At 40.1% G+C, this 25,570-nt stretch overlaps 2 protein-coding genes across 6 annotated transcripts; both read right to left on the bottom strand.

The window, feature by feature from the left end:
• Positions 1-1,043: 1,043 nt before the first annotated feature.
• cdca3 (cell division cycle associated 3) lies at positions 1,044-4,020 on the bottom strand. 2 transcript variants are annotated; one of them, XM_006802852.3, is made up of 6 exons: positions 3,858-4,020; positions 3,176-3,327; positions 2,474-2,594; positions 1,502-2,389; positions 1,361-1,428; positions 1,044-1,282 (listed from the first exon to the last, which is right to left on the bottom strand). In XM_006802852.3, the coding sequence occupies exons 2-6, from the start codon at positions 3,305-3,307 to the stop codon at positions 1,163-1,165; spliced, it is 1,329 nt and encodes a 442-aa protein (XP_006802915.2). In that variant the 5' UTR covers positions 3,308-3,327; positions 3,858-4,020; the 3' UTR covers positions 1,044-1,162. The 2 variants fall into 2 exon arrangements, with proteins under 2 accessions (XP_006802915.2, XP_006802916.2); XM_006802853.3 differs by having other exon boundaries at positions 1,044-1,255; positions 3,858-4,019.
• A 1,268-nt stretch (positions 4,021-5,288) lies between these two features.
• On the bottom strand, positions 5,289-24,333 carry pex5 (peroxisomal biogenesis factor 5). 4 transcript variants are annotated; one of them, XM_006802855.2, is made up of 17 exons: positions 24,125-24,333; positions 20,137-20,293; positions 18,695-18,733; positions 18,416-18,533; positions 18,178-18,324; positions 17,687-17,771; positions 16,274-16,364; positions 15,871-15,993; positions 11,182-11,295; positions 10,706-10,789; positions 10,273-10,392; positions 9,951-10,094; positions 9,683-9,753; positions 9,057-9,278; positions 8,805-8,970; positions 8,557-8,714; positions 5,289-7,078 (listed from the first exon to the last, which is right to left on the bottom strand). In XM_006802855.2, the coding sequence occupies exons 2-17, from the start codon at positions 20,248-20,250 to the stop codon at positions 6,832-6,834; spliced, it is 2,043 nt and encodes a 680-aa protein (XP_006802918.1). In that variant the 5' UTR covers positions 20,251-20,293; positions 24,125-24,333; the 3' UTR covers positions 5,289-6,831. The 4 variants fall into 4 exon arrangements, with proteins under 4 accessions (XP_006802918.1, XP_006802917.1, XP_006802919.1 ...); XM_006802854.2 differs by having other exon boundaries at positions 24,130-24,333; XM_006802856.2 differs by lacking the exon at positions 11,182-11,295 and having other exon boundaries at positions 24,130-24,333.
• Between the last annotated feature and the right edge of the window lie 1,237 nt (positions 24,334-25,570).

The raw sequence follows: 25,570 nt of genomic DNA, 5'->3' as shown, positions 1-25,570 counted from the left end.
GTCCCCAACCCCCGGGCCTCGGACCGGTACCGGGCCGCGAGAGTTGAGGCTCATGTGTGAAATGTATGGTTTCCAGCGTTATTTTGTTATCATTTTTATCGGTTTTCCTGGGTCTTTTCACGTGTGTTATGAATAAATCTTTTTTTCGGTACCGGTACTAGTTTTATTTTGTTGTATTTATCCGCGACACCTTAAAGGCCGGTCCGTGAAAATATTGTCGGGCATAAACCGGTCCATGGCGCAAAAAAGGTTGGAGATCGCTGCTTTAGAGGACATATTTGGTTGTGATATTTTCAAGGATCCCAGAGTGACGCTTTTGGGACTGATACCTAGTGGCACAATTCAATATGACGATATTCCTCCCTTTTGAATATTGCATGTAAAAAGACCATAAATAGGAGCTGCTCCTCCAAGAACAGATCATCGGCTGGCACTCATAGAAAAGCGTTGGCCACATGATCTGTCTGCAAGTCAAACATTTAGAGTATAGAAAGACTGTTTACTACTGTGCTGTTTATTTATTTTCTGTTACTCTTTCCACACCCTTCTCTCTTCTGTTCTTGTTTCCTTGTGACAAAAAAATTAAAATGAATAAATGTAAACTTAAAAAAAAAGCTACATCTAATTAATGCTAAAATGTCTGTTTTTCCTAAGATTTTATTAGGTACACCTGCTATAGTGCTCGTTAGTGCAAATGTCAAACAGCCAATCACATGACAGCAACTCAGCAGACATCAAGGTAACCTGCTGAATGAACTGGTAGCTACATAGTGCTTTTTCTTCACTCAAAGCATGCCTTGGGTATAGAAAAGACACTTTACACTCGCACTCTGATAGGCGAGGGCAACGAAGTGTTCACCATTGCCCAAGGACGCTTTGTCAGTTCAATGACATGTGAGCTATGCAATCTTTGCAAACTGAAGAAATATTAAATTTCAAGTGTTGTTTCTGAAAGGTGTTGACGAAGATTAAATGCGCACAAAAACGAACAAGAAAATTCCCCAAATAACAGATAAGAGTTAATCAGTAAAACTTAAAGCTCTAGTAGGTTTGCAAATTTTATTTACACAACAAAAAGCAGTTAAATATATACAGGACAACAAATAGTTTGTGGAAGCTATACACATAAAAGCACATTTTTAAAAACAGTGCGTGCAGTGCCTCATCGGTTCTCCTTATCCAGACACACAGCCAGCACTCGGCGGTCCATCTGTCCAGCCCTCTGCTTGTCGGGAGTGGACGTCTTCAGCTTCATCTGGGAAGAAATCAAAACGTGAATTTCCTGTGTTTTTGGACAAGTAAAAACACAGATGTTGCTTTCATGAGCTGATATATGTGGGTAAATTACAGCTACAAATACCTGAGCGCGCTGGTCTCTGGGCGAGTTGGTCTTCTTGAGGATCTGCAGCGGGGAGCGGCCTTCAGTACCTGAAGAAAAAGAAAGTTTAAAAAAGGAAAAGCAATACAGTCTTACCATAAACAATCAAAACTTCCTACACACCTTTCTGCTTCAGTTTTCCAGACTGTCCTTTGTTTTCGTTGGCTACGTTCTTAACGGCCACACGGACGGCGAGAGGAGAGGAGCCTCCTTTTCCACCGAGCCCCTGCACTCCTCTTGCTCTGAGCCCAGACGGACGAAAGCCATTTCCCAGCCACTGCGGTTTGAAAACAGTCTGGCTGGGGCTCTTTGAGTCAAAGGTGGGGCAGCGGATGCCGGTGCAAGCCTGTGGCTGCTCAGGACCACGAACACATGGTGGACCGGATGGAAGCAAATTAGCTTCTTTACCGAGCTCTTTAGTTTCTTCTTTCTCTGGCTGTGCAAGGGAATCATCAGCATCAGTGTTGGAGAGGGCAGGTTCAACAGGAGAGTCTGCTTCAATGGTAGCAGAAGGAAGGGCGTAAGCGTGATCCACACCATCCCCAAGTGGCTCCACCTCTGTGCCAGGTTCTGGGGATGAAATATTTTCACGATGGACCTCTGCAAAGGCTCGGGGGGAGGGAGCGCCCTCGTGGCAGGTTATCAGGCTCATGCTCAGTCTCTTGTGAAGAGGAGACTCTCTTGCTTCCTCAGCCTCCTCCAGGCTAATATCTGCTTCAGTTTCTATCTCCACCTCCACCTGAGGCTCTTCAGGAAGCACAAAAGGACTTAATTTCTCTACGCTCTGGAGAGGGGGCTGGACAGGTGGCACCAGTAAGTTAGCATGCTCATTAAGGTTGCTGGACAGCTGTGGGCTCAGGAGGGGCTCAGTCGATGCCAGCTCTTCACTTATCAAGTCCTCCTCTTTCTTTGATGCGCCACTGAAGCCTTTCTGATAGCCTTCGGGGAGTTTCCCTTCAACCTCACTGTGGAAAATCATACCCAGGCGACGAGCAAAGGACCCGACTGTTGCTGGAAAGATGAATGAAAGGAAGTTTTTTTTAAATAAAGTGAGAAAAGTCAAGCTGAAAGTTATTACGTTTATATATTACTTACCTCTCATGACCTCTCTCACAGGGGTGCGGGTAATGCCAATGGTAGGTGAACGTGGATCACTGAACACCACAGGGTACTCGCTTTTCATCTCAGCAGACGTTTTGGACACAAGCTGCCCAACCTTGCAAAGATATTCAATTATTTTGTTTGATTGCCCCACAGTTTACAAAAGTAGTGTAGAGAATAAAGCAGGATTAATAATTATCAGTGCCTCCCTCCTATTCCCCATCAGAGGGTAATTTTTTCCTGATGTTGTGACATGCAAGTTTAGCAGCTAAACTGCACCAGCTTTGTGTTTATTATACAAAGGATCAACGACAAGCAATGATATGTTGGATCTGTTTTCTGATACTTTACTGGAGAAAACTTCAAAATGTGGATTTTGGGTGAACTTTCTAGACTCATCCACACCATCTGGGAAAGATGGAGTATAAGCGCATGTGAAAAGTCTCATTTGTTCCCCTCACACCTTCTATAGTTTGGACATATCACACTGATCAAACAAGAAGCTTTTCAAAGTCTTTGAAATGTGAGTACAGAAGAGAGTTTGGATCAGAGGGCCTCAAGATCAAAGTAAAAATGTTCATGCCTTCATTGATATAAAAAAAATGACTGCACATTTTCTGGAGTTCAGACTGTACGTTTTTTTCAGACTTTGTGGGGTTTTTTTTAATATATGAATGGATCCACCAGGTAACCCACCTGAATAGGTGTTCGTTCTATGCCAGCTGAGGGGGAGCGAGGATCGATGAGGTGACCGATGTGAGTCTTTTTGAAGGCTGGCTCTGGTTTTATGGCTGCAGATGCAGTCATCTTACTCTCACTTGATCCCATGATCCTTTTTTTAATGTTACCTGCCATTCAGGTAAACAGAGTTCTATTCATTTATTTATTCATAACATAAAAAACACAGCAAAAATACAAAACACAGATGTACACACATTTAGATAAAATACAATAAAACTATGTATTATTCTCATTCATCAATACGTTGAAAGGCTCGTTTCTTGGTGTATTCTTCATTCTTACAATCACACAACGGTAAAAACTAAAATATGCTTAACAAGACATAAATAACCTGTTGTTAAACATTGTATTTTAGCTTATTGACTGATGGATTAGTGCTCGTGACTTAAAGTTAACGTTAGTTTTTAAATACAAAAAAATCGTAGCTCATCTTAAACACGACTTTACTACTATATCTGTCACTATGGACAATTAGTATGATATTTACAGAGCTGGAAACCAGATTCACATCGACGTATGTTAGCTAAATGTTGCAGTTTCACGTGACTACACCGTTAACCGTTTAAAGTAGAGCAAAAGAAAAAAAACACAAACTCGGTCTACATCAGTCAGACGTGTCATTTATTTCACTACTCACCTGAAAAAACGACAAATACAGTGGACCAAGCGTATAGTTTATCCGCCTTTCTCCTATTCCACACTTCCGATCAACAAGAGGAACACACGACTTTTAAAACATTTAAATGGCGTGGTTGCGCTTATGTTATTTTTAAATGAACCAATCAACTTTCTCTTGCACTTCGCCTTCTCGACTCTGATTGGCCTAGAGGAATGCGAAGTTTAAAAGTGGGCGGGGTGGGCTGCTGATAACTTAACGAAACGTTGAAGGCGATTCACGTTTTGTTTTTCACTTGTGGGAGAAAATGAATTATTGCGTTGGGAAAAAGCTCCGGAAACACGAGTTACGAGTTTTCTTTTGAATATGACTTGTTAAAGTAAGTATGGAGGTCGGAGTGTGCCAAGAATAAATAAACACTGAACATGAATAGCGAGTTCGCATTTAGTGAAAACCTACTAAAGTGAAAATGAATAAAATCTGCGCATAAATAACAATGATAGTCAAATGTTAAAAACACAATGCTTGCTATAACCCTTCAGATTTCCAGATAGATTTAGCATAACTTTCTTAAAGCATTTAAATTTAGATTTTTTACTTTGAGTACCTGTATGTTAGGGAGTGGATTAAAACAAACAAACAAACAAACAAACAAACATAGGAACTGAATTAAATGTAATGCAGTTCAGCACCAAGTAATCATGAAATCAGGTTACTTTTTCCTGACAACCTCAACAAAAACCTAAATGAATGAGCCAATGTCATTGGTATGAGCTCTGAAAATTTCAGGCTGTACTATATCACTGGTCATATTAGAGTCTGCAAGTGTACCTAATCAAGTGGTTGTTAAGTCTATGCACTAAAAAAACAAAAACAAAACACTACAAAAAATATAGAGTACCCCCCCAAATAAATAAATAAATAAAATAAAATAAATCACTTCTTGGTAAATTGACTGTTCTTTATTAAGTGCTGAGCACTCAAAGCACTTTATTACAAGGTTCATTCACCAATTCATGCAAACTGTTTCTATGCATAAGCACTTTTAAACTAACATTGGCACACACTCCAGTGTGCATCAGGACCACTCAGGGATCAGTGTCTTGCATGAAGATCCTTAAACTTGTAGACCAGATGACCTGCACTACCTCCCAAGCCACAGCTTTTTGTATTTCACAAGTTTTAATAATTTTGCATTACTCACAAAAAACGTGTTAAACAAATTAAAATCATTATTAACTCTGAGGGAACTTTAAATGCGATGCCCTGCTGATTTGGCAAGTCTTCCCACTTCTTAGAGCTGACATTTTGATAAAGCCATCTTGCTCTATAATATGAAAATCTAATTTAGTCAAAACATTTAAATTGCAAATTAGTCAATAGGTCCATGAAACAACCCATATACCAACTAGAGGGGGTCCAAATTGAAATAAAAGGATAATAACAGATGTCTGGAATCAAAGCTTTTATTGCTGAATATTATATTAAACATTGCTGTCAGGATATAAGTAGCCTGAAAACAATTATAGTGCATCAATTATGTTACAATACACAGTATGGCATAGAGCATTATTTTACAATGAAGCAAGTAGTTTTACAGGAGCAATATGAAAAAGAGCACGGAACCCAGAAAAGCCACTCTCATTGACATAATGTCTCTCACCCGACCCACACACACACACAGAGACACACACACACCTTATCATTTGAGTAACAGTCCCGCTGGTTATCAGTTCATTATCCTGGCATGATAATGATTACTAAAAAATTAAATAAAGTATAACAAAAAGAGCTGTAGCACTTATGACCTGTATTTCTACTTTGAAATGGCATAATCTGTAATCCTTCCGCCTGCTGAGCACCTTGGATCATAAGCAGCACTCTTTAATGTTAGAGGTCTTGTACCTTGATTATACATAACCGCAGAGAGTACACACATCTGATAATTGCTGTGTTGTTCCTCCATCAGGACCATCACTGATCAATCACACCGTTGCAATCAGGGATGGTTGCAGCTCTGGAGGTAGAGCGAGTCGTCTGCGAATTGGAAGGCCTGGTTAGACCCCTGGCTCATCCAGTCCTTTGTATGAAGAGGCATGTGAATTGATAAAACAGGGTTTGTAGTGTACAAAACGCTAGCTTAGCTTTGCACCTGAGGGGGGAGGAAAAAAAAAAGATGCTTGCCTTCACAAAGTTCTAATATGAACACAAGAGCATCTTTTGCTACCGAAAACATGATCATTTTATACACCTAACCAAAGTGACTGAAGTAAATACTTTTCAAAATGAAAAGCAGTCAACTAAGTCTCAAATGAACAAGGACTACAAGCCTCAGTCTCCTGGGTGAAAGTCTTATGTTTCACCCATTCATGAACCACAGCGTTGTCCCTACCAGACTCTTGTGTACATCTTGTTCCCAAGTTGTAAAGCGAATACAACAATGTGATTGTCTGGTTGCAATGGTGGTCCTGAAGCAAAGTTAACGAGATGCTGTAGGAACAACATCAACACAGTAATAATAAACTCAGAGGCCACCAATCTATGAATAAAGACAGGGAGAGGACTGAGTGTCTTAACACAAACTAACATTGCTGGATGGTGAACAGATTAGTGATTAAACCATGCTTATTCTTGTTTCTCTTCTTCTATGAGAAAGATTTTCAAGTTAAAATCATTCAGTCTGGTTCTCTTGATCAACAAAGGAGGAAATCCAGTGACTGCTGAACGTGTGAAACAGTTCGTGACTGGATTACTGCTGCCTGCTTCTCTACAGATGAAGCCTGATACTGCAACACTTTTAAACACACATGTACACATGATGATGATGATGAGCACTTTGATCACTTCACAGTGTGTTCCTCGATCATCTTCTTTTAACCGTTAGCTGTACCATGTCCCCTTCATTCCTCCATTCAATCAGCTTCATTCAGTCACTCATACATTTACCTCCCAGCAAAAAACATTCACACTCAATGAGCCCTCCCCTGGCAGATTCTCATTCAGTCCCACCATCCACCTCTCTCTGGCAGAAATGAGCCATCAAGGTGTCCAAGTCTCGCCTGTCGGCAGCGGCGTACAGAGAGCTCTCTCCCATCATGCTGAGAGCCATGCGCAGGGTGGACCAGATATTGTCGGACATCATAGTGGCCGCAGCTCCTCCAGGACCCCTTGGAGCTCTCGCTCCATCCTCTATAGCCTGGCGCTGGAGAGATAAAGCTTCAAGGAAATGCTCCACTGCCTCTCTGTGGAGTTAAAAAAGAGAACAGGATGGATTTATGTTCAATCTGCAACGTGCTGATATCAACCTGAACAGGCAACAGTAATAAAAAACTTGTGTAAACTAAGTTCACTTTTGCAAATTAAGGTCCATTTCTCACTGGTGTACACTCTGGTGGCCACTTTATTAAGTACACCTGGTTAAGCGCTGTATAAGGCAAATATCTAATCAGCCAAATGGCAGCAACATTTAGCTTTTTAGACATGGCGAAGATGACCTGCTGACGAGAGATCAGAGATCACAATCCAATACAGCACCTCTGGCATGTCAGGGAATCATTTCGAAGCAGACGAAAATGTCTGAGGAATGTTTCCAGCTACTCGCTGAAGGTATATCTTATAAAGTGAATGTCAATCATCATCAACACAAACCTTTGTGAGATTTCTTAGATTTCTTGCATGTCTGGTCTAGTGTAGCATCTTTTGTGTGTGGTCTAGCTGTATCACATAAGCCCTTTTTGCATTAGTACCTACTCTGATCTACTTGCCACAGATCGCTACGACTCGGATCGACTGGTTTTCCATTACAACCCAGTGTGCGCGCTTGTTGCCATAGCAATGCCTCTGGGCATCCTGCGACGTAATTAATATGCAACACGAACGCTACAACAAAAGTGGACATTGAGCCAAGAATATACCTACTGCTCGGTCTGTGGCTTTTTCTCAAACTCAGGGATCACTGCGGTTTTTTTGTAGCCATTTCCCTCGTTGCTGGTTTCAAAAATGGCAGTTTTAATTTTTGTGAACGAGATGCACTTATGACCCATTGAGTGATGCTACTGACGAGCCAATCGGTGGCATGCAGCGTGACGACGTAACTTCTAGTACCTGCTTGAATCACTTGAAACCCAGGCTGAGCAGGTACTAATAAAGTACCTGGTACCAGTTTCTATGGCCTCATGGAAAACCCTGAATAGCATGGTGAACCGTGCTGAGTTGATTGGAGTAGGTACTAATGTAAAAGGGGCTATAAAATACCTTCCACTAGGTGGCAGATTTAACTATAAACTGCCCCCTAGTGGAAGGTAAAAACATCTGGGAAGCAGCATAAAATTGCTAAAGTTCAAAAGTAGCAATCTGACAGAATTTGAAAAGGCACAGAAAGCATTTGATGTGTATGTAAGCAGGAGAATGTCAGTGTGTTTAAGACAATTTGAAAAGGGAATATCAAATGCTGATTTCACATAACATGTTTTTTAAAAGTTTATGTAAATGTAAACTGCTGGACTAATTCCACATCTATCAGGAAACTGTTCTGTTAAGAGAGCCACACTCAGGTCATCAGTGGTAAGGTTGTGAACCACAAAATGAGTCAACCTTGACACTCCCCTATCATAAAAACCAGTTTCAGGAGGATTATGCATTTAATCTAAAGAAGATTTTACTTCTTTACATGCCAAGACTCTCCAGCAAAATACACATCAAAACAGCACTGTTGTCTCACCTATGTGCCCCTAAGTTTACACAGCTGATTCCCAAGTTATAGCGACTGCGTATGAAGCCAGGCTGCAGTTCCAGTGCTCTCCTGTAGGCGGCCACAGCCTCTTCTGAGCGGCTTCCGTTGGCTAGCGTGGCACCCAGCTTATTCCACAGCAGATAGTCCTTATGGGGACAGAAAAACAAAGAAAGAGCTCAGAAACTGAGCACATGACATGAAGCCATTGGGATTTCTACAAAGGCTTCTTCACCAACCTGTGGAGTGACGGAGAGAGCAGCGCTGAAACAGTCCACTGCCTTGTCATACTCTCCACTGAGGTTGAAGAGGACGCCGAGACCACACTGAAGCTGAGGGTCCACCTGGGTAGGGTCAACATTGGCTGCTTGCAGGTACATGGACTGGACGTCGGTAAACAAAGACCTGCACGAGGGAAAAGCAATAAGGAAAGGGCAAAGAGAAAGCGGTATCTTTGTATTTGTATTCTCCTAAACGTGCGTGATGCTCACTCTGGCAGCAATGACCCGAACCTCTCTCTGTCCTTCTCCCTTTCTTTGGAGCTGTCTTTGGAGCGTTCGCGCTCACTCTGCTCCCAAACAGAGTGGTATTTTGGATTGTGCTTTAGCCAGTCACGAAGAGTCTCACAGGCCTGCCTGTGCAGTGACTCATTGGTGAAACTGACAGCCAGCGCCATGAGGGCAGTCAGGTTGTCGTTCTTCAGCTCTATACACCTATGGGAAGAATGGTGGCAATAAAAAGAAGTAGTCAGACAGAAAAAACACAACTATTCATTTGGCAAAGAAACTCTTCTTTGCAACGACAAGTGTTAAAATATGGAGGTGCTTTCCTGGTTGAAAATATTTCTTTTGAGGTGACACTCACATTAGTATGCATTTAAAAAGGTCTTAACAAAAATCTATCCTCACTTTAACATAGTCTCTGTGGTGGAAAAATACATTTTTTTATATGCAAAATTTGTTTTATATGCTTACAGATACAAAAACTATACACTACATTTGATGAGACAAGAGACAACACCCACATCTAGAGTAATAATAATAATAATAATAATAATAATAATAATAATAATAACTACATGTTTTACTACATGTTTTAGTCAACTTTGACTTCTGACCTGCGGAGGGCGCTGATGGCGGCAAATTCTTGCTCATTCTCTGCCTGACAGGTTCCCAGATATTGCCAAGCCTGCAATTTAATGGGGAAAAAAAGACACATGGTATTATTTCAAGGGCCTTCTGTTGGAAGCAGGAGAAAAACATGGCTAAAATTAGAAGTAGGGAGACCTTTTGGCCCACAATGTTATATTAACTAATAACAGGATGTTCTAAGAATTAAAAAAAAAAGTGTAATGCAAATGAGAACACAGCCTTTCAGAGTCTTACCAGCTGGTTGTCTGGTTCCTTCTGCACAGCACTTTCAAAGAACCGGACGGCACCAGGGATGTCCCCTGCCTCCATCCTCTTCAATCCCTCTGACAAAGGGTCCGGGTGTGATAAGTAGGGGTTCTCCTCTTCAAACTGATAACCCTGCAAATGAAAACAAGGAAAACATCGAAACTGCTCAGAGAACTTGTGTGTGTATATGATTTTAAACACAGGAACACATTTGACATTGTGCACGATAGCTGTATGCACAAAAATGCTGAAATCTTGCAACACAAAACAGATAGCAGCAGACGCCTGCTCTGAGCAGGCTGACGGATACCTTGTCGTAAGAAGTGCTGAGTAGCTGATCGAAGTCAGACAGCCAGGGATGACTCTCTGCATCTCTCTTCGCCATCTCCTCCCACTCCTGCTGCAGCTTCTCCCAGAAATCCACATCACTCTGACAAAATGACAGACACGCATCATTACTTCACAGCGTATTGGAGATAACTTTGACCTTTTTCAACTGGAAGACGCTGCTGCATCGATGATGCCTTATAGAATGGCCCTATATTTTTTTCGTTCCTTAAACAGGATTAAGTTTGTGGGTGTTTTAAAAAAAAAATCAAGGGCACCTTCATGCCAATCATTCAGGAAAGTTTCCATTTTCAAACCTCAACTCCGATGACACTCAGTGCTTTAACCTCTACAATACTCCTTATTATACTTGGCTTTGGGTTTAAGGTTTTTATTGTCACAGACTCTTGCCTCACCTCCACTGCGGCTTTCGCTTGTTGAAAATCAGGTCCTGATGTAGCGAACTCATCTACCCAGGCTTCAGCCGACTCCTCTGACACCTGAATAACAATGAAGAGCAATGGCAGTGGTTGATAGGAATCTGTATGCGCTGGCTGAGAAAACTGTTATTAGAAGGGGAGAACCGGGGCGTTCAGAGAGGAAAAATATAGAGGGGAGTGAATGTGAAGGAGTAAAGAAATGAAAGCTTGAAGAACACAGAAGAAACCATTTTTCTCGTACTGCTTCCTTTATCTCCTTCCTAATTAACTCCCAGTTTTCTCCTAAGACAGTAAAAGCACTAAACAGCAACTAGATGCAGGAAATCTGAGACTATCTGAATGGATGGGTAAGATCGAAATCGTTAACACTGGTAGCAAAACATACAAATAAGTAACTACAACTGCAGCTTAAAATAAAACATTGATAGCTGCCGTGACCACAGAGGTCGTACCTGCCTGACGACTCTGGCCCACTGCTCTGCTTGTTTAGCTTTTACTTTCTCAATCTTCTGATTCACCTCTGGGGGTTCCAGGGGAAGACTCCCTCCCCCCGTCTTCATCAGGAACTACGGAGGGAGGGGTGGCAGTAGGGAACGGGACAATGTTTCGAGGAAGAGGAGGAGTTGGTGTGGAGGATTTTTAAACATTTTTTGGAGGGGTGGGCAAAAAAGGAGTAATTTGAAGTATCAAGAGGAGCAGATGAATAACAGGTGTTAACGGAGGTAATGGTAAGCCAAGAATTCAAAGGCAGGTTAAAAAAATAAAAATAACAAAATAAAAAAAATAGGAAAAGCACAATTCAGTTAGAGGTCGATGGCATAGATGTAATCATAATGTAGCATGAATATGGTTGACAGCTACACATGCACAACATAATGTGGAAGCCATTTAGGCCAGGAAAAGAACACGAAACAGATGTAAAGCAGAAAAAAAGCAAACTGAAATATCAAGTCAAATTTTGGACTTACAAAAGATTAAAATAAAGTACAGATTATAGCTTAATTTATACTTCTGCGTTGAATCTATTTAGAGCCTATGGTGCAGCTCCTGCTGCCAGCATGTGCATCTATCCCTGGTGTTCCTGCAATGCTCTGCAATTTCCTTATCCAAACACTAGCTGGTGGAACACAGATCACAAAGTCAACGTTCAAGCGTCTTACACCTGCATTCTATGTGGAGGCCACCAGATGGCGATAGCTGTAGTTGCAAAACTACTAAAAAAAACCCAATCTTCCTGTCTTGACCTGTGTAAACACTCTCCTGATGAGTTCATGGGCCCAGTCACTTATTTTGGGTCATACTGAATTTAAACAAATGATGATAGTAATGCTATCTTTTAAAATAGCACTTCACCTGTCAAACAAGCAGTTTCACAGTCAGACTTTGTCACAGAAACCTTCTTGAGGTAATTGTTTTTGGTTTGTTTTTTGCAACCAAGATCCCCTCTCTTACAGTCGATTTGGAAAAAAAGGGCAACAGAAGAAGTAGCCAGAGAAGCTTAAGCCCAAACGGCGCCAGTAAACAAGACTGTGTTGATGATGCATTTATGGAGATACATGGTTACAGCATAGAGCTTCACAAGGGTTTGCAGTAAAAACATCATAGATTCAAGGCAGGAGTATAAACACCCAATTTCTCAAAATTCTGACTAGATTAGTAAAAATTAGTAAATTAAAAAAAAAAAAAGTTACTAACAAATCTCTAGAGCCAACATAGGAGGTACAAAAAAATAAAATAAAATAACCCAAACCTTCTTATTTATACTCATTTAATCAGAATAATTTAAAAATCCCTAAGAAAATTATGAGTAATTTGCTGCTTTGCAGAGTATTTTTAACTTTCAAATTACATGATTCATTTATGCCCTCAGTGGTATATTTCTTTGTGCTGTATGTTTTATACTATGAATTTTTAAATATACTTCTTTTAAAACTTTTATTTCAGGAATTAGCCCATTAATATAGCAGGAATAACATAACTGAATATGTGCATTTTAAATATTATATGTGTTGATTTTGTTTGTTCTAATCACTACATTACATACTTGTAATGTTCTGCAGCAAACTATGGATCATAAACCTAAAATGGCAAGACTTACTGCTGCAGAAGTCTTGAGGCTAAACCTAACCTTTTCAGGATTCAGAATGACTGAATAAAACAACATCACAGCAGTTCAGAATTTCTGACATAAACACAAACAATATATATATATATTAGGGGTGCAACGATACTCGTATCGATATTGAACCGTTCGATACAGTGCTTTCGGTTCGGTACGCATATGTATCGAACAATACAACATTTTTAATTTATTTTATCAACTTTCCTTCTGACGGTGCTGTCTGTGTTGAGCGCTCAGTGGATCTGCGCTCGACAGTGCAGCCTAGGCGGAGTAGTCGAACACAGATTCACTGAGCGCAGGGCAAGCTAGCTAGACAGAAGTTAAGCTCGTTGCAACATGGCAAATTGAACCTCCCCCACCCTCATTCAGATCTGGCGTCTGGAACTATTTTGGTCTTCATGTGACATATGACCCTGAAGGTAAGCACGTCATGGACTAAAGTAAAACAGTATGTCAGATGTGCCAGCAATGCTCAATTACATGAGTGGGAACTAGTGTGTTAGCGCAGTTAGCTCGTTAACGTGTTGGCCGTCCAGCCCCACACACGGGGCAATCCGCGGTAGCTCATTAACGGAGATTTGCCGTGTTGTGGCGTTAACCTCATTTCAGATTAAGGCTGACAGCACTAGTGGGAACACAACGAATATGACTGCACATTTACCCGATAGCATCCTAGTGCAAAGACAAGTGGAAGCAGACAAAAACAACAAGCACGCATACAAACTTTACCGAGTCATTTAGACAGCCGTTAGCACATGATTCTCCTTATGGGGACCTGATATGTTTAATATGCTGCTGAGAATATAGCCCAGAAGAAGCGTATAGTATAGCTTTTATTTTGGAAAGAGACATTTCTCTGTAATAAACTCTCTTTTCCAAAGATGAGTGATTCCTCAATCAGATACAGGGCTCGCAAAATCGCTAGCGATTTTTCCAGTCGGGCTGCCCTGCTCTGCTCGTCGGCCTATCGTAGGAAGGAAAAATATATGTCAATGCTTTTGCATTCTTTCGGAAATGTAGCTGGGTAATTATGTCATTGGCATCGGTGAGCCACTGTCAATATGTGACATATTGAAATCGCGTTTGAATTTGCACTTGTTTTTTGCTTTCACTTTGCAATCGCGCGAACTGTGTATAGAGAGCGACAGCACTGATTGGTGAGTGATGATAATTTGCGCACCAATTCCTCTGACATCGTCTTATCAATCGTTAGCTTACTATGCAAACATGACAAGTGAAATCTCCCGCAGCAAGCTTAAACATGTGAGAGGTTGATCGCGCAGAGAATCGCTGAGCGTTATGTGAGTGTGTGTGTAAAAGCAGCAGGATATATATTTTAGTTCTGCTGAGCCAAATAAGACAGGTCAGGGTGAAGAAGTGACAGCCAAAGAATAGCTTACCACAAAACGGAAAAGTTATGACAAATCAGACTATAAGGCAAAAAGAAAGTGCAGCTTTATGGTTTCATGGACAAAAGAATTTCTGTGGCTGCAATATGACGAGCTAAATAACCAGGGCTGCACATAAGTGGTCCGCAGGTGCGCATTCGCTGTCAAAATAAAAAACGCGCACAAGATAAGAAGTTGCAACGCGTGTTTGCATACATAAGATTTTCAGGAGGAGGACAGACATTTGTTTAGAACTCATAAAGATGTCGAAGAAGCTCCTTTAAGCAATTACTTTGGCGTTCCTCCACCTCCAAAGAAATGTCAGAAGGAGTCCGAACCACAAAAGAAGCGCGTATTCTCGGAAAAGTGGTTGCAGGAGGTGAGCTGGCTTCAAACAAATGATGAACGCACAGAGATGTGGTGCAGAATGTGCCGTGAAAATTTAATAAATGACAAATTAATAAAAAGGCATGAACATTTTTTTTTGTATCGAAAAAATATCGAACCGTGACACCAAAGTATCGAACCGAACCGAACCGTGAATTTTGTGTATCGTTGCACCCCTAATATATATATATTTTAAAGTAACCTATTTGGTCATTTTAGTCACTTGTGGGTTAAAGATATTTAACTCTGATCTATATTTTTGGGGGGTTGTGTGTATTTTTGAATGCAGTCAGAAATGTTATGCATTTACTTGACTAATTATTTTGTCTTGTTTTTCTGGATCAAAGATACAGCTTAAAAACCAACTGTTCAGAGTATACCTCACCTTTCCCCCATGATAGCTACGTTAGCAGTTAAACATTGTTGTGACGGACCTTAAAATTCCAAAAGAGCCTCTATTAATTTGAAACCTTGATTTCATAAGCAGTAATGCCCCATGCTTTGTTTAATACAGTTTTCTCTTGGTTTATGCTGGAAACATTGGGAGGTACTGGAATCGTTGTCTCTTGAGTCACCACTTAGCCAGTCTGAATGCATTTTAGATGCATCGTCTTACATCCTGAAGCCATATTGGTTCAACTGGTCTAAGAGAAACATGAAATATCCAGCAGACAAACTGTCTGCAGCAGTATTATAGCCCAAGAAACCAAGCTTTCAAATCAATAAGGCTCCTTTGGGATTATAAAATCTCTCATTAATTCAGTCAAGTGAAAGGATTACGCCTCTGTACTTTTGTATCTGTCATCTTGTAGAGAAATACATTTAGAGAGAAACTCGATCTGGCATCAGCCTTTTACTGCCTGAACTGGTCGAATACAAAGCAATGAAGTTGCACCTTCTGTGAAATCCAGAACGAAAGGAAAATCACGTCAAGATGGGAAAACCCCAAATCTTGGTCGTGCACATTAAAATCTAAATGCTCAAGAGGAGAAGCTGACAGTTATGAGAGCCCTTTCTCTGCAAAACAAATTCCATCTGCAACACTGCAGCCTGGAGACTCATATTACAAGCAGACTGGTGGCTGCTTCTGGTTACATTTGTGGAAAATTTTACACTGCATCAGATACTGGGGTGATGAGTCACAAGACTTAGCCTATACTGGGCAACAGTGAACCAGTGTTCTACCCCAATATACAGCGTTCACAGTTGTAACCATCCTTTCCTCAGTGGGCTGCGACTCGTACCTGGTTGAGGTTGGAGGCCCAGTTCTGAGCATTCTCGGCCTGAGCTTTATCTGTGAGCTGTTTGTCTGTCTTGCTCTCCACTGTCACAGTGCCCTCGCCAATTTGCTTAATGAATCGCAGGAACTACACAACAACAAAAAACAAATTACAACAAAAAAAGGCATTTACTATTACCAATTCATCAGTTTTACACCAGTAATGCTAGTTTCTTCCCAAACCAGCAACTTTCTTCCCATACTGAGACAAAAGCCATTAAAAACCACAAAAATCATCTGTGCACCACATGCTACAGTCTCAAGGACCTAGTCTACAAAAGAGTTAAAGAAAAAAGTGAAAGAACATGGTGATAGACATGTAAAAGGAAATGATGTGTATTACGGTGTCACAATGACACACTGCTCACCTCTGTGTTTTGTAACTTTGGGTCATCAACCTTTGAGACAAGCTCATTGGCTGTCTGCCTCAGCTCGTCTTCTGCTTGATACTCCTTAGTCCTGTCAGATTAACAATAAAAAAATACATAAATTTGATGCTATAAAACTAGAAGGTCTTGAGCAAGACTTTCCCATGATGTTTTAAAGTGGTCTAGAACAATAGTACTCAGGGTTTTCTGAAGGTCTTTCAAAGCCTTTCTTTGATCATTTGCTGTTTTTTCACTCATTTTGACATAAAATAGTTTTACTTTTGTACCAATAAGGTGATTCCCAAAGAGCTATTAACTGGAAACTTAGCCAAGGCCTAGGCATAAAAAAACCAGCAAATGAACAGTATGTGGAAGTCGTGTCCTTAAAAAAAGATGGAAAAATCCAGAAAAGACCTCAGAAAAGCATCTGGACCTTCTACTGTTCACTGAAGCCTCATCAGAAATGTTCTCAGATGGAAGGTAGCCATCAAGAAGCCAATAAGGAAAGCAAACAGGGTGACACAAAAAATTGTCACCATGGAAAACTATCATTTATCTTCTGATTGGCAACAGCTTCATTTTCAGAACAGCCACAAACAGCCTGCCAATGCAGTAAAAGCACAGCTGGATAGAAAACCATACAATGGAAGACAATCAGTCATGGATTGGTCTCCCCAGAGCCCAGATCTCAACATTACTGAAGCAGTGTTGGATCAATTTGACAGAACAGAACAAAAGGCAGCCAACATCCAAAGAAGAGCTTTGAATGTCCTTCATGAAGCCTGGGGAAGTATTCACGAAGAGTACTTAAAGAAAGCTTGCCTAAGAGAGTTCAGGCTGTGTTGAAGAATGAAGTTAGTCATAGCAAATACTGCTTTTCAAACACATTAGAATTGTACACACGATTTTCAACTTATATTCTGTATTTCAATGTATATTTACAGATGTTTCAATGACACCCATTTCCAATATTTCATAGAATATAAAATATAAAGCAATGATGATGGCTGGCTCAAGACTTTTGCACAGTACTGTAGGTTGGAACAAATCACTTCAAATGTAAACTGCATTTTACACTCTCGTATTTAGAGTCTAGTGCACAACGATGATTATACAAGGATTCTTTAAATCAGCTTTCACTTCATGTTCAGCTGCTTCACTGGCTTCTACCAGAGCTTTAATGGATTAACTCAACACTGTCAGACAAAAGAATATCAGGTTAAATGTTTAACAATTAAATAGAAAATTCACTCACCAAGAAGAGAACATTATCACAGTTTTTCAAGTGCTTTAAGTTCTGCCAACAGCACTCTTGTCCTCCTTGATTCTCCCTCACATGTCTAGCCTACATTTTCTACATGTAATGCAGTGCTTATAACCCCCCTCCACCCCCCGGCTCTATCCCCTGCTCACCATTCATTTGCCTTGTCTCCAAGATCCCCCAGCCACAACTTCTCCTCAGACTGCTCCAGATACTCTTCTGCCCAGCGGCCAGGATCTAAAAATGAGAGAAATTGAAAAATTGAAAACACAGCAAACATGTAATAATGACATAAGCCGTTTTCATGCAATGCGTCTAAAAAAACCTTTGTAGACGCCTAACAGAGCTGCATGTGAGAACTCAAACGTCTGATTCTGCTGGATCGGACATTAAATGGTTTATAACTGTCAGCTTCCTTTTAAACACCCTGTGCCTGAACGCGTGTGAGAACAGTGCAGGTAATGATTCGGTGGACTCTCAGCACTCTCAACAAACAGGTTATTTTTAGCAGTGAGTAGATTTTAAAGTAGATCATCTCTTGCTTTGATGATATGAGACAGAGTGATGATAACGGCAGAAAGATGATTTGCTCATTAAGCAAAAAATGCAGAAGGCCAAGAAAAGCAATGAAAACAAAACACACCTGCTGCCTCGGCAATAAATTCTTTTGTCCAATCAGCATCTGCGGCATCACCGAGCGCGATGAGCCCCGGGGCGGAGGCAGAATCAGAGCCTTGGAGGAACTCCTCCACCCAGTCACCAGAGAGGGCCAGCGCTGCCACATCAGGAGCTATGACAAGGAAATACAAAGAAGTTCAAATTTACTGGAAAAAAGGTTTAGAAAAATCTTTTAAACTTCATCAAATAATGATGAAGAGCACCTCTCTGTGGAGCTTGTCTGTAGCTCTGCTGGTCAATCTGCTGCATTTCCTCCAGTAGTTGACCCATGTCAAAGGTCTGTGGAGGGCGTGGAGGTTCCTGAAGGAACTCATTAACGAGCTGGAACAAAAACATTCATTTTATATAAAATCTAATGGTAACTCTTAATGATTAGAGTACATGCTGAGGAAACCTAAATATTTTGGCTTTAGGGTATAAACTTGAAGTATATACTGTACAGTCTTAGAGCAAATCAGTAAAAATGAAAGAAAAGCACTTACATCTTCCTCAGTTGCAATTTCAATGGGAGTGGGATGAATCTGCAAAAAATAAATAAATAAATAAAGTATGGTATCTCTTAGCAAAATGTTTTGCACAAAAATGTTAAATCAAGCAGCTCCAGAGATAAAGGTCACAGGGAGCTTGAAAATATATTAAGAAAGGTTATTGCAAAAGCAACACAAGTGCTTTTGCTGTAACCTGGTGCCAACTGCACATAAAATTCTGGAACTTAATATTAATAATTTTTAAAGGCCAATTAGCTCTTAAACTGCTATATAACAAGGGTGACAGAGAACAATGTTAGATTTTCTAATTAAAAGGAAAGATATACTCTTAAATTTACAGCCCTACAACAGATTGTGTTAAATCTTGTATTCTTGTAGCAGAGGCACTCTTATACATTTACTGTATGCTTTGATACAGTTTCTGCATTTTAAGTTAAAAGCATGGATCCAGGATTATTGTTCAGATCCTGACTCAAAAAGCTCGATCAGTTACTCATAAAAAGGAGCTTTTCTATAAGCATCTCGATGCAAAGTGGGTGCAGGACAATGTTCTGTTTTGCTGATGAAGAACTTGCCTTCTGTCTTTGACAATGGCGACCACCTCAATTTTCTCAATAGGATAAGAATCTGGGCTCTCCTCTGGAGCAGATCATACCTGTCAGTATCTGTATAAATGTTCCTTAGTTCGGGTTCTTTTCCTTGTCTCTTGTTTACGGTGTGCCACAGGGTTCTGTTTTGGGGCCTTGCTCTAGCTTCAGTCCATTTTGAGCACTTTTAAGGACATCTGCTCTCATGTCCATGCAGATGGAGAGTTGCACGCGCAATCGGAAATTGTTACTGTTATTATTAAGATTCTGGTTTTGACTTTCAGAGTTCCACATGGACAAACACCTGAGTACTCATATTTTCATCTTTTGTTTTGATGTTCTAGCATTTTTTTTGTGAGGTACTTTGTGATTTTTATCTTGAAAGATCCAATATTAGTAAAATTTTACTTACTTGAATTCAGTTCTATGTTGTTCTGTAATTACTTTGCTGTGCGTCATGCAAACAAGGGCCCTCATTAGCAGGAGTAACAGAACATGGACAAACCCAAGAGCAAGGCTACAGCTGTTAATGGTATTTCACACCTGCTACACCAACTACTTTTAATTATGTTTGTTTGGTAACAGAGATGTTATGTAAAAAGAAGCAGAAGGAATTGCTGGAAAGCTTTATTACTTTTAAAGTAACAAAGTTACTCTTCCTTCCTCAGGCTCTTCCTCACAGATAAAAATGAGTGTTTATTAATTTAATGTTGAAACTCAAAGCCAAAGTTTGCTAAAAATCAATAAAGAGACTGAAAAATAACAGGCACATTTCTAAGTGACCCCAAACTTCTAAGCATATCGTGTAGACTACAGAGCTCAGGGCCTGATGTCTTACAAAATACTCACTGGAGGTGCTGTGGCGTTCCGCCATGGCCCCCCTTCCTTGGTCATGTGACTGGTCAGCTTCATGAGGGGATTGGCTCCCCCGCATTCTGCCTCCACCAACTCACGCATCGCCATGGCAACACAAGGATGAGGCAAACCCAATCAGACCACCTGCAAACTGAGAAGAAGAGCAATAAATGAACCACTCGTATTCAGTCTGTGTTCAAGAAAAGTATTGCTATGAGAAGAGACTTATTACACTTTTATTTTGTCTTCAGCTCAGCTTCACTAAGTTTCCCCGAATGGGTTAGCTTGTTTTACTTTAGTTTTGACTGTTTACTTTTTTTTTTTCTATGTAAAGTTTCAGTTTAGGTTTTATTAGTTTCACTGTTTTTGTTCCTTTTGTTGGTGGCAGATCAGAACAGACATAATACAAATACTTGTCTTACAAACATTAAGAAATTCCAGTCCCACTAAACATCTACACCAAATGCTCCTCAGTGAGAAACCCTAAAACGAAATACATTTTCTATACATTTATTTTTAGTTGGTTTTATTTATTGTATGAGTGTAAAATATTTTTGTAGCTAGTCTTCTTTTTTCCCTAATGTGCAGTTTTTTATTTATTTACTTATCATTAGCCCAGGCTCTACGCCCACTCTATGACCCTGCATTGGGTAAGCCATCCAGCCATCCACATTCTTCCTCTCTCACAGAGCTAACACAGAAACAGATAACCCTTCACGCTAATTTAAAATCACCCGTTAAGCCAACATGTGCGTCTTTGGAATGGGGTGCTTCCAGGAGACCTGGATCCAGGACCTTGTTGCTGTGAGGCAACAGCGGCTAACCACAGCACCAATGTGTCACCTCTGTCAGTGCGCCCCAGGGCAGCTGTGGCTACAATGTAGCTTCCCATCACCAGCGTGTGAATGTGTGTGTATGGGTAAATGACTGAATGTAGTGTAAAGCACTTTGGAGTCCTTAGGGACTAAGTAAAGCGCTATACAAATGCAGGCCATTTACCATTTACCATGAAGAACATGCAAACTCCACACAGAAAGGTTCCAGTCAGCAGGTGGATTCAAGGCCACTTTGCTTAAAGATGGCACCACTGACCACCACGCCATCCAATTATCATTTTATCTAGTACCATTTATTTTCTTTTTTCATATTTAGTTTTACTGTGATAGTCATGCAATGGACTATGTAGAGTGAAGCACCTCAATGGAACAATTAAAAGACGCAGATCCTAAAGCATCCAGTATGAGGTCCAATTTCTAATTAGACACTTAAATATTAGAGAAACTAAACAGTTATGCACCAATAACTGAAAAACCATCCCCCAAAATATAAAATGTTTTAATTTTTAACACTCAACATATTCAACCCTGAAAGATTTTTTTTTTATTATTATTCGGCACCAGAGAGTAATTTTAAGTTCAGTTAGTCCTTCACATTGTTTTGTGTCCCTTCCATCACATCTAAAAATAATTATTCAATTTCCTGACCCCTTTAACAGCTGACAGGCCGAGCGAAATCTTCAGGCTGCTCAAATAGCCTCATGAAACGTGCACAAATTCAAGCTCCATCTGCTGTTTTTCATTTCATCTTCTGGCTCTTAGTGAACCATTAATAATGAGAATATGATGGCTCAGCAAGCACAGGCATCCACAGCATGTTTCACTTAACTCATCTGGTACGTTCAGGAGATTTTTGCTTTTAAGAGCGTTTACGAAGATAAAGAACATCAGCATCACTATATTAACACACTGAGTACATATAATACTATTTTATTTAAGCAAATCTTCTAATCAGTTGAGAAATGCTTATTTTGATCAACGCTAGCGCAAATACTCTGGATTTGTGTATGCATTACTGTTAAAAGCTCTTGAGCCACCCCTCATTTCTTTATATTTTGTTAGGAAAATTCAAAATACATGTTTATTTATACATGATTTATTGAAATGTGCAAACATGCATTGAACTATGGAATATAAGCTGAGAAAAAAAACACCCCAACAAGATTTGTACTACTCTAATGAGCTTTAAAGTTAATATTTGGAACTTTGTAATGCAAGCTTTCTTATAATTTTATTAAGTGGTCTTCAGGATAAGTTCTCCTCTTTGGATGTTGGCTGCCTTTTGTTCTGTTCTCTGTCAAGAGGATCCCAAACTGCTTCAATCATTTTGAGGTAGATGCTCTGGGGAGGACAATCCATGACTGATAGTGTTTTGCTATCCAGGCAGTGAATTAAGCTGCTGTCAATCAGATGCTTTCCAAATGGCAAAATCTGATGGATTTTCTGTGTTTAAAATTCCATCAATTCTGACAAGATCCCAGCACCACTGCCTGAAAGGGAGGAAAAAGGTTCATACTTACCGTTGTACCACACTGACGACAGTTTGAATCAAAAATTTCAATTTGGATTCATCATTCTAAGATTTGCTCCCACTGATTTTCAATCAAGTTCTTGCATAATTTGGCATACCGCAGCCTTTTCCACTGACACCAGGTTCTTCATGGATTTTTTTCCTGATTCTTAAGGACCTGACTTTGAGACATTTTCAGTCTGCTGTAAATAGGTTGGTTTTTTTTGGTTCTTTTAGGCCTGACACTTCTTTTTACCTCTACTTGTCCGGTTCGCGCAAGAGGTTTTTAAGGACATGCTGCACACCAAGCACTCAGCTAACAGCACTTCGGGAATTACTTTGTTGAAGCAAAACTACTATTGTAGATATATCAGACTGTTATCATTGGCATTTTTCAAATTAATCTAAAGAAATGATGTGTTTTTCTACAGGCTGCTAGTAAAGTGCCTGATGATACAGTTTATTCTTTGCCAAGCTGCTTGTACTATAGTTGACACAAGACTGGTACATCGTTTGTGTTAAGCGCCTTTTATATGCTTGAATGATGGATAGTGGGTCAGTGTTAAGAGACTAAAATAAAAAATTGGTCAGGTACAATTACTGAGCTAAAAATGAATGAGAAAAGAAACAAAACAGCCAATATCTAAATAAAAACTTTGAAATACCTTCAGAAAGCCTTGAGAACTTGAGAAGTGTTCAAAACCACTTTAATATATTACAAGAATGTTTGGCTCCTCTGTGAAGCAAAATATAACGAAATGAAGAGCAGCATGTTTGCACAATACTCCATATCAGGTCTAAAATAACAGCTATATAAACTGCAAACGTTTCAACTGATCCTGCTCCATCTGATGATTACTCACCTAAACATTTAAAAGCAAAATAATAAACAATACTGTGACACTGTTTCACTCTGAAATGTAGCCCCAGATGTATGAAACTCTGCTGCTGAACTTCAATGACCCCTATCAATTACATGTGCTGACCTCCCTGGAGAGGAGGAACATAAAAATTAATTCCCTTCCTAATCTCGCATGTGAGCGTCTACCTAAAAACACTTCAGTGACTATTACACAACACCTTACAGGTGGACTGTTGTTCTTGCTGTCTAGGCTGAAGATTTAAAGGCTACTTTAGTCCCACCGCTTCAAATGGCTGCGGTATTATGATTAGGGTCAAAGTAAGAGGATCAGACAGAGATATTAATACACACACAACCAAAGACGGGCCATTATGACACCTGTTTATTGACTACAAATCCACGGAGACGATAAGAATAGGCGAAGGTTGCTTTTGTCACACATAGTCCACTAGTTATAGATATCAACTAAACACACCTGCCTGCATTGTTACCTTTCTGGGAGCACTGTGTAATAAAATAGAGCTGCTCGGAGCTAACTGCAGCTTCAGCTACAAACAGCAACATTAGCTCGATAAGCGATACTCTGTGGTATTTATGTAACCAGCGTGCTGTTCATGAAACCTAAAGGGAAACCGAGGACGCTCACGACCGTCCGGAACTCAAAAAATATCAGCTGTGGCTAGCTGGCTAGCTGCAGTAGGGCCAGTGCAGAGATCACTCCCGTAGTGTGCACCCAGCGAAGAAGCATGAATAGACGGGAAGCATACTGTTCACCTCACCGCCGACAGCTACTGCTGTATCCGAGCGACAGTCCCTCCCTCCGGCGGTATGTCCTCTCTTGTCCCGCTCTCACACCTCCGTCCGAACAAATTTTCCAGTAACCGTCCGAAACCAGTGCTATTAGCTCCCCGCTTTTATTTACCTTCCTCCCCCATGACCCACAAAACCCTTCACCGCTAGCCTGGCTCGTGAACGTTACGCCAGTTACGTATTCTTCAACTGGTTTTACGCATGCGTAAGGAAGCGTCAGCGCCTGGGAAAAAAGGCGTAAAGAGCCTAACGTTAAAATGTAACATGCCTGAGAACAAAGTCCGCTTCCCGGATGAAACATGTATTTGTTAAAACAAACAAACAAAAAACACGAAAGTAACGCGCAGTGCTGTGCAGAAGTCTTCAGCCAACCATCATTTCTTTATATTTTACTTCCAAAGAGCCTGATTTCTGTCTTTGATAGTAGTTTTGAGAAATAGTTCTTCACGCTTTTAGAGATTTTCACTTTTTCTCTTTAAAAAAAAGTCATTTTCAGCCCTGTTCTTATACCAAACCCTTTCAGAGGAACGTTTCTACGTTTTAGCCACTAAACACTGACATATGAATAATGTAAGCATAAAAACGACACCTAATAAGGTTGTGTCTGCATATAAAAGACAATTTAGCCAAAAAAAACCCCAAAGGTGTTTTATCTTTATGTAGTTTGTTACTAGCAGTTTATTATAAAACCACATCATTTGTTCTTATTTCTTTACTTGAATCTGAATAATGCCAAAGATAACACAATCCGACAGACATAAATCTGTATTTTTACAGAATCAAAAAAGTGCTTTTAACAACATTTGCGAGGATAAAGAACATCAGCATCACTATACTCACACACTGACTACATATAATACTTTTTTTTAAGCAAATCTTCTAATCAGTTGAGAAATGCTTATTTTGCTAAATGCTAGCACAAATACTGTGGATTTGTGTATGCATTACTGTGAAAATGCACTGGGAGTCGAAACCTGGTATATCTCAGCATGGTGTGCAGTGTGTCCTTAAAAAACAAATGAAAAAAAGAGTTCAGTAGATGAAGAGTATCTGAAATTAATGTCCTTACAAATTAGGGGGGGAAATCCAGCAAAGGGCTGCATTAGGGCTGCGTTTTAGCCAGTGGTGTTTGGGATCTTGTCCAAATTTATGGAATTATGAACATAGAAAGGCATAGAGTACCATCTGGAAAACATGAATTGCAATATGTTCATTTTTCAGCACTGATCCCAAACACGTCGCCAATAGTATAAAAGCATACCTGGATAGAAAAACACACAATGTAATGCCTAGTTATATAAATCTTTGAGCTATAGATTGTGTGTCACACTTTAAGTACATGTTAGTTTTACATGATCAGATCATTTTGAATTGTAGGACATTTAATGTAAATTTAGTGTTGCTGAACTG

The sequence above is a fragment of the Neolamprologus brichardi genome, chromosome 11 (genome assembly GCF_056152115.1).
Source record: "Neolamprologus brichardi isolate AB-2024 chromosome 11, ASM5615211v1, whole genome shotgun sequence".
In the NCBI taxonomy this organism is placed as follows: Eukaryota; Metazoa; Chordata; class Actinopteri; order Cichliformes; family Cichlidae; genus Neolamprologus; species Neolamprologus brichardi.
Note: the sequence above shows the minus strand (reverse complement) of the source record. Positions and strands in the feature narration are given on the sequence as shown.

Coding starts and splice junctions, on each gene's coding strand:
- cdca3 (XM_006802852.3), bottom strand. CDS start 3,307: ATGGGATCAAGTGAGAGTAAGATGACTGCATCTGCAGCCATAAAACCA. Junction 1,429..1,501: donor TGGAAAACTGAAGCAGAAAG/GTGTGTAGGAAG, acceptor CTTTTTCTTCAG/GTACTGAAGGCCGCTCCCCG. Junction 1,283..1,360: donor CCAGAGACCAGCGCGCTCAG/GTATTTGTAGCT, acceptor CCAAAAACACAG/GAAATTCACGTTTTGATTTC.
- pex5 (XM_006802855.2), bottom strand. CDS start 20,250: ATGGCGATGCGTGAGTTGGTGGAGGCAGAATGCGGGGGAGCCAATCCC. Junction 15,994..16,273: donor CAAAGTTACAAAACACAGAG/GTGAGCAGTGTG, acceptor GTTGTTGTGTAG/TTCCTGCGATTCATTAAGCA. Junction 10,095..10,272: donor TCAGCACTTCTTACGACAAG/GTATCCGTCAGC, acceptor TTTCATTTGCAG/GGTTATCAGTTTGAAGAGGA.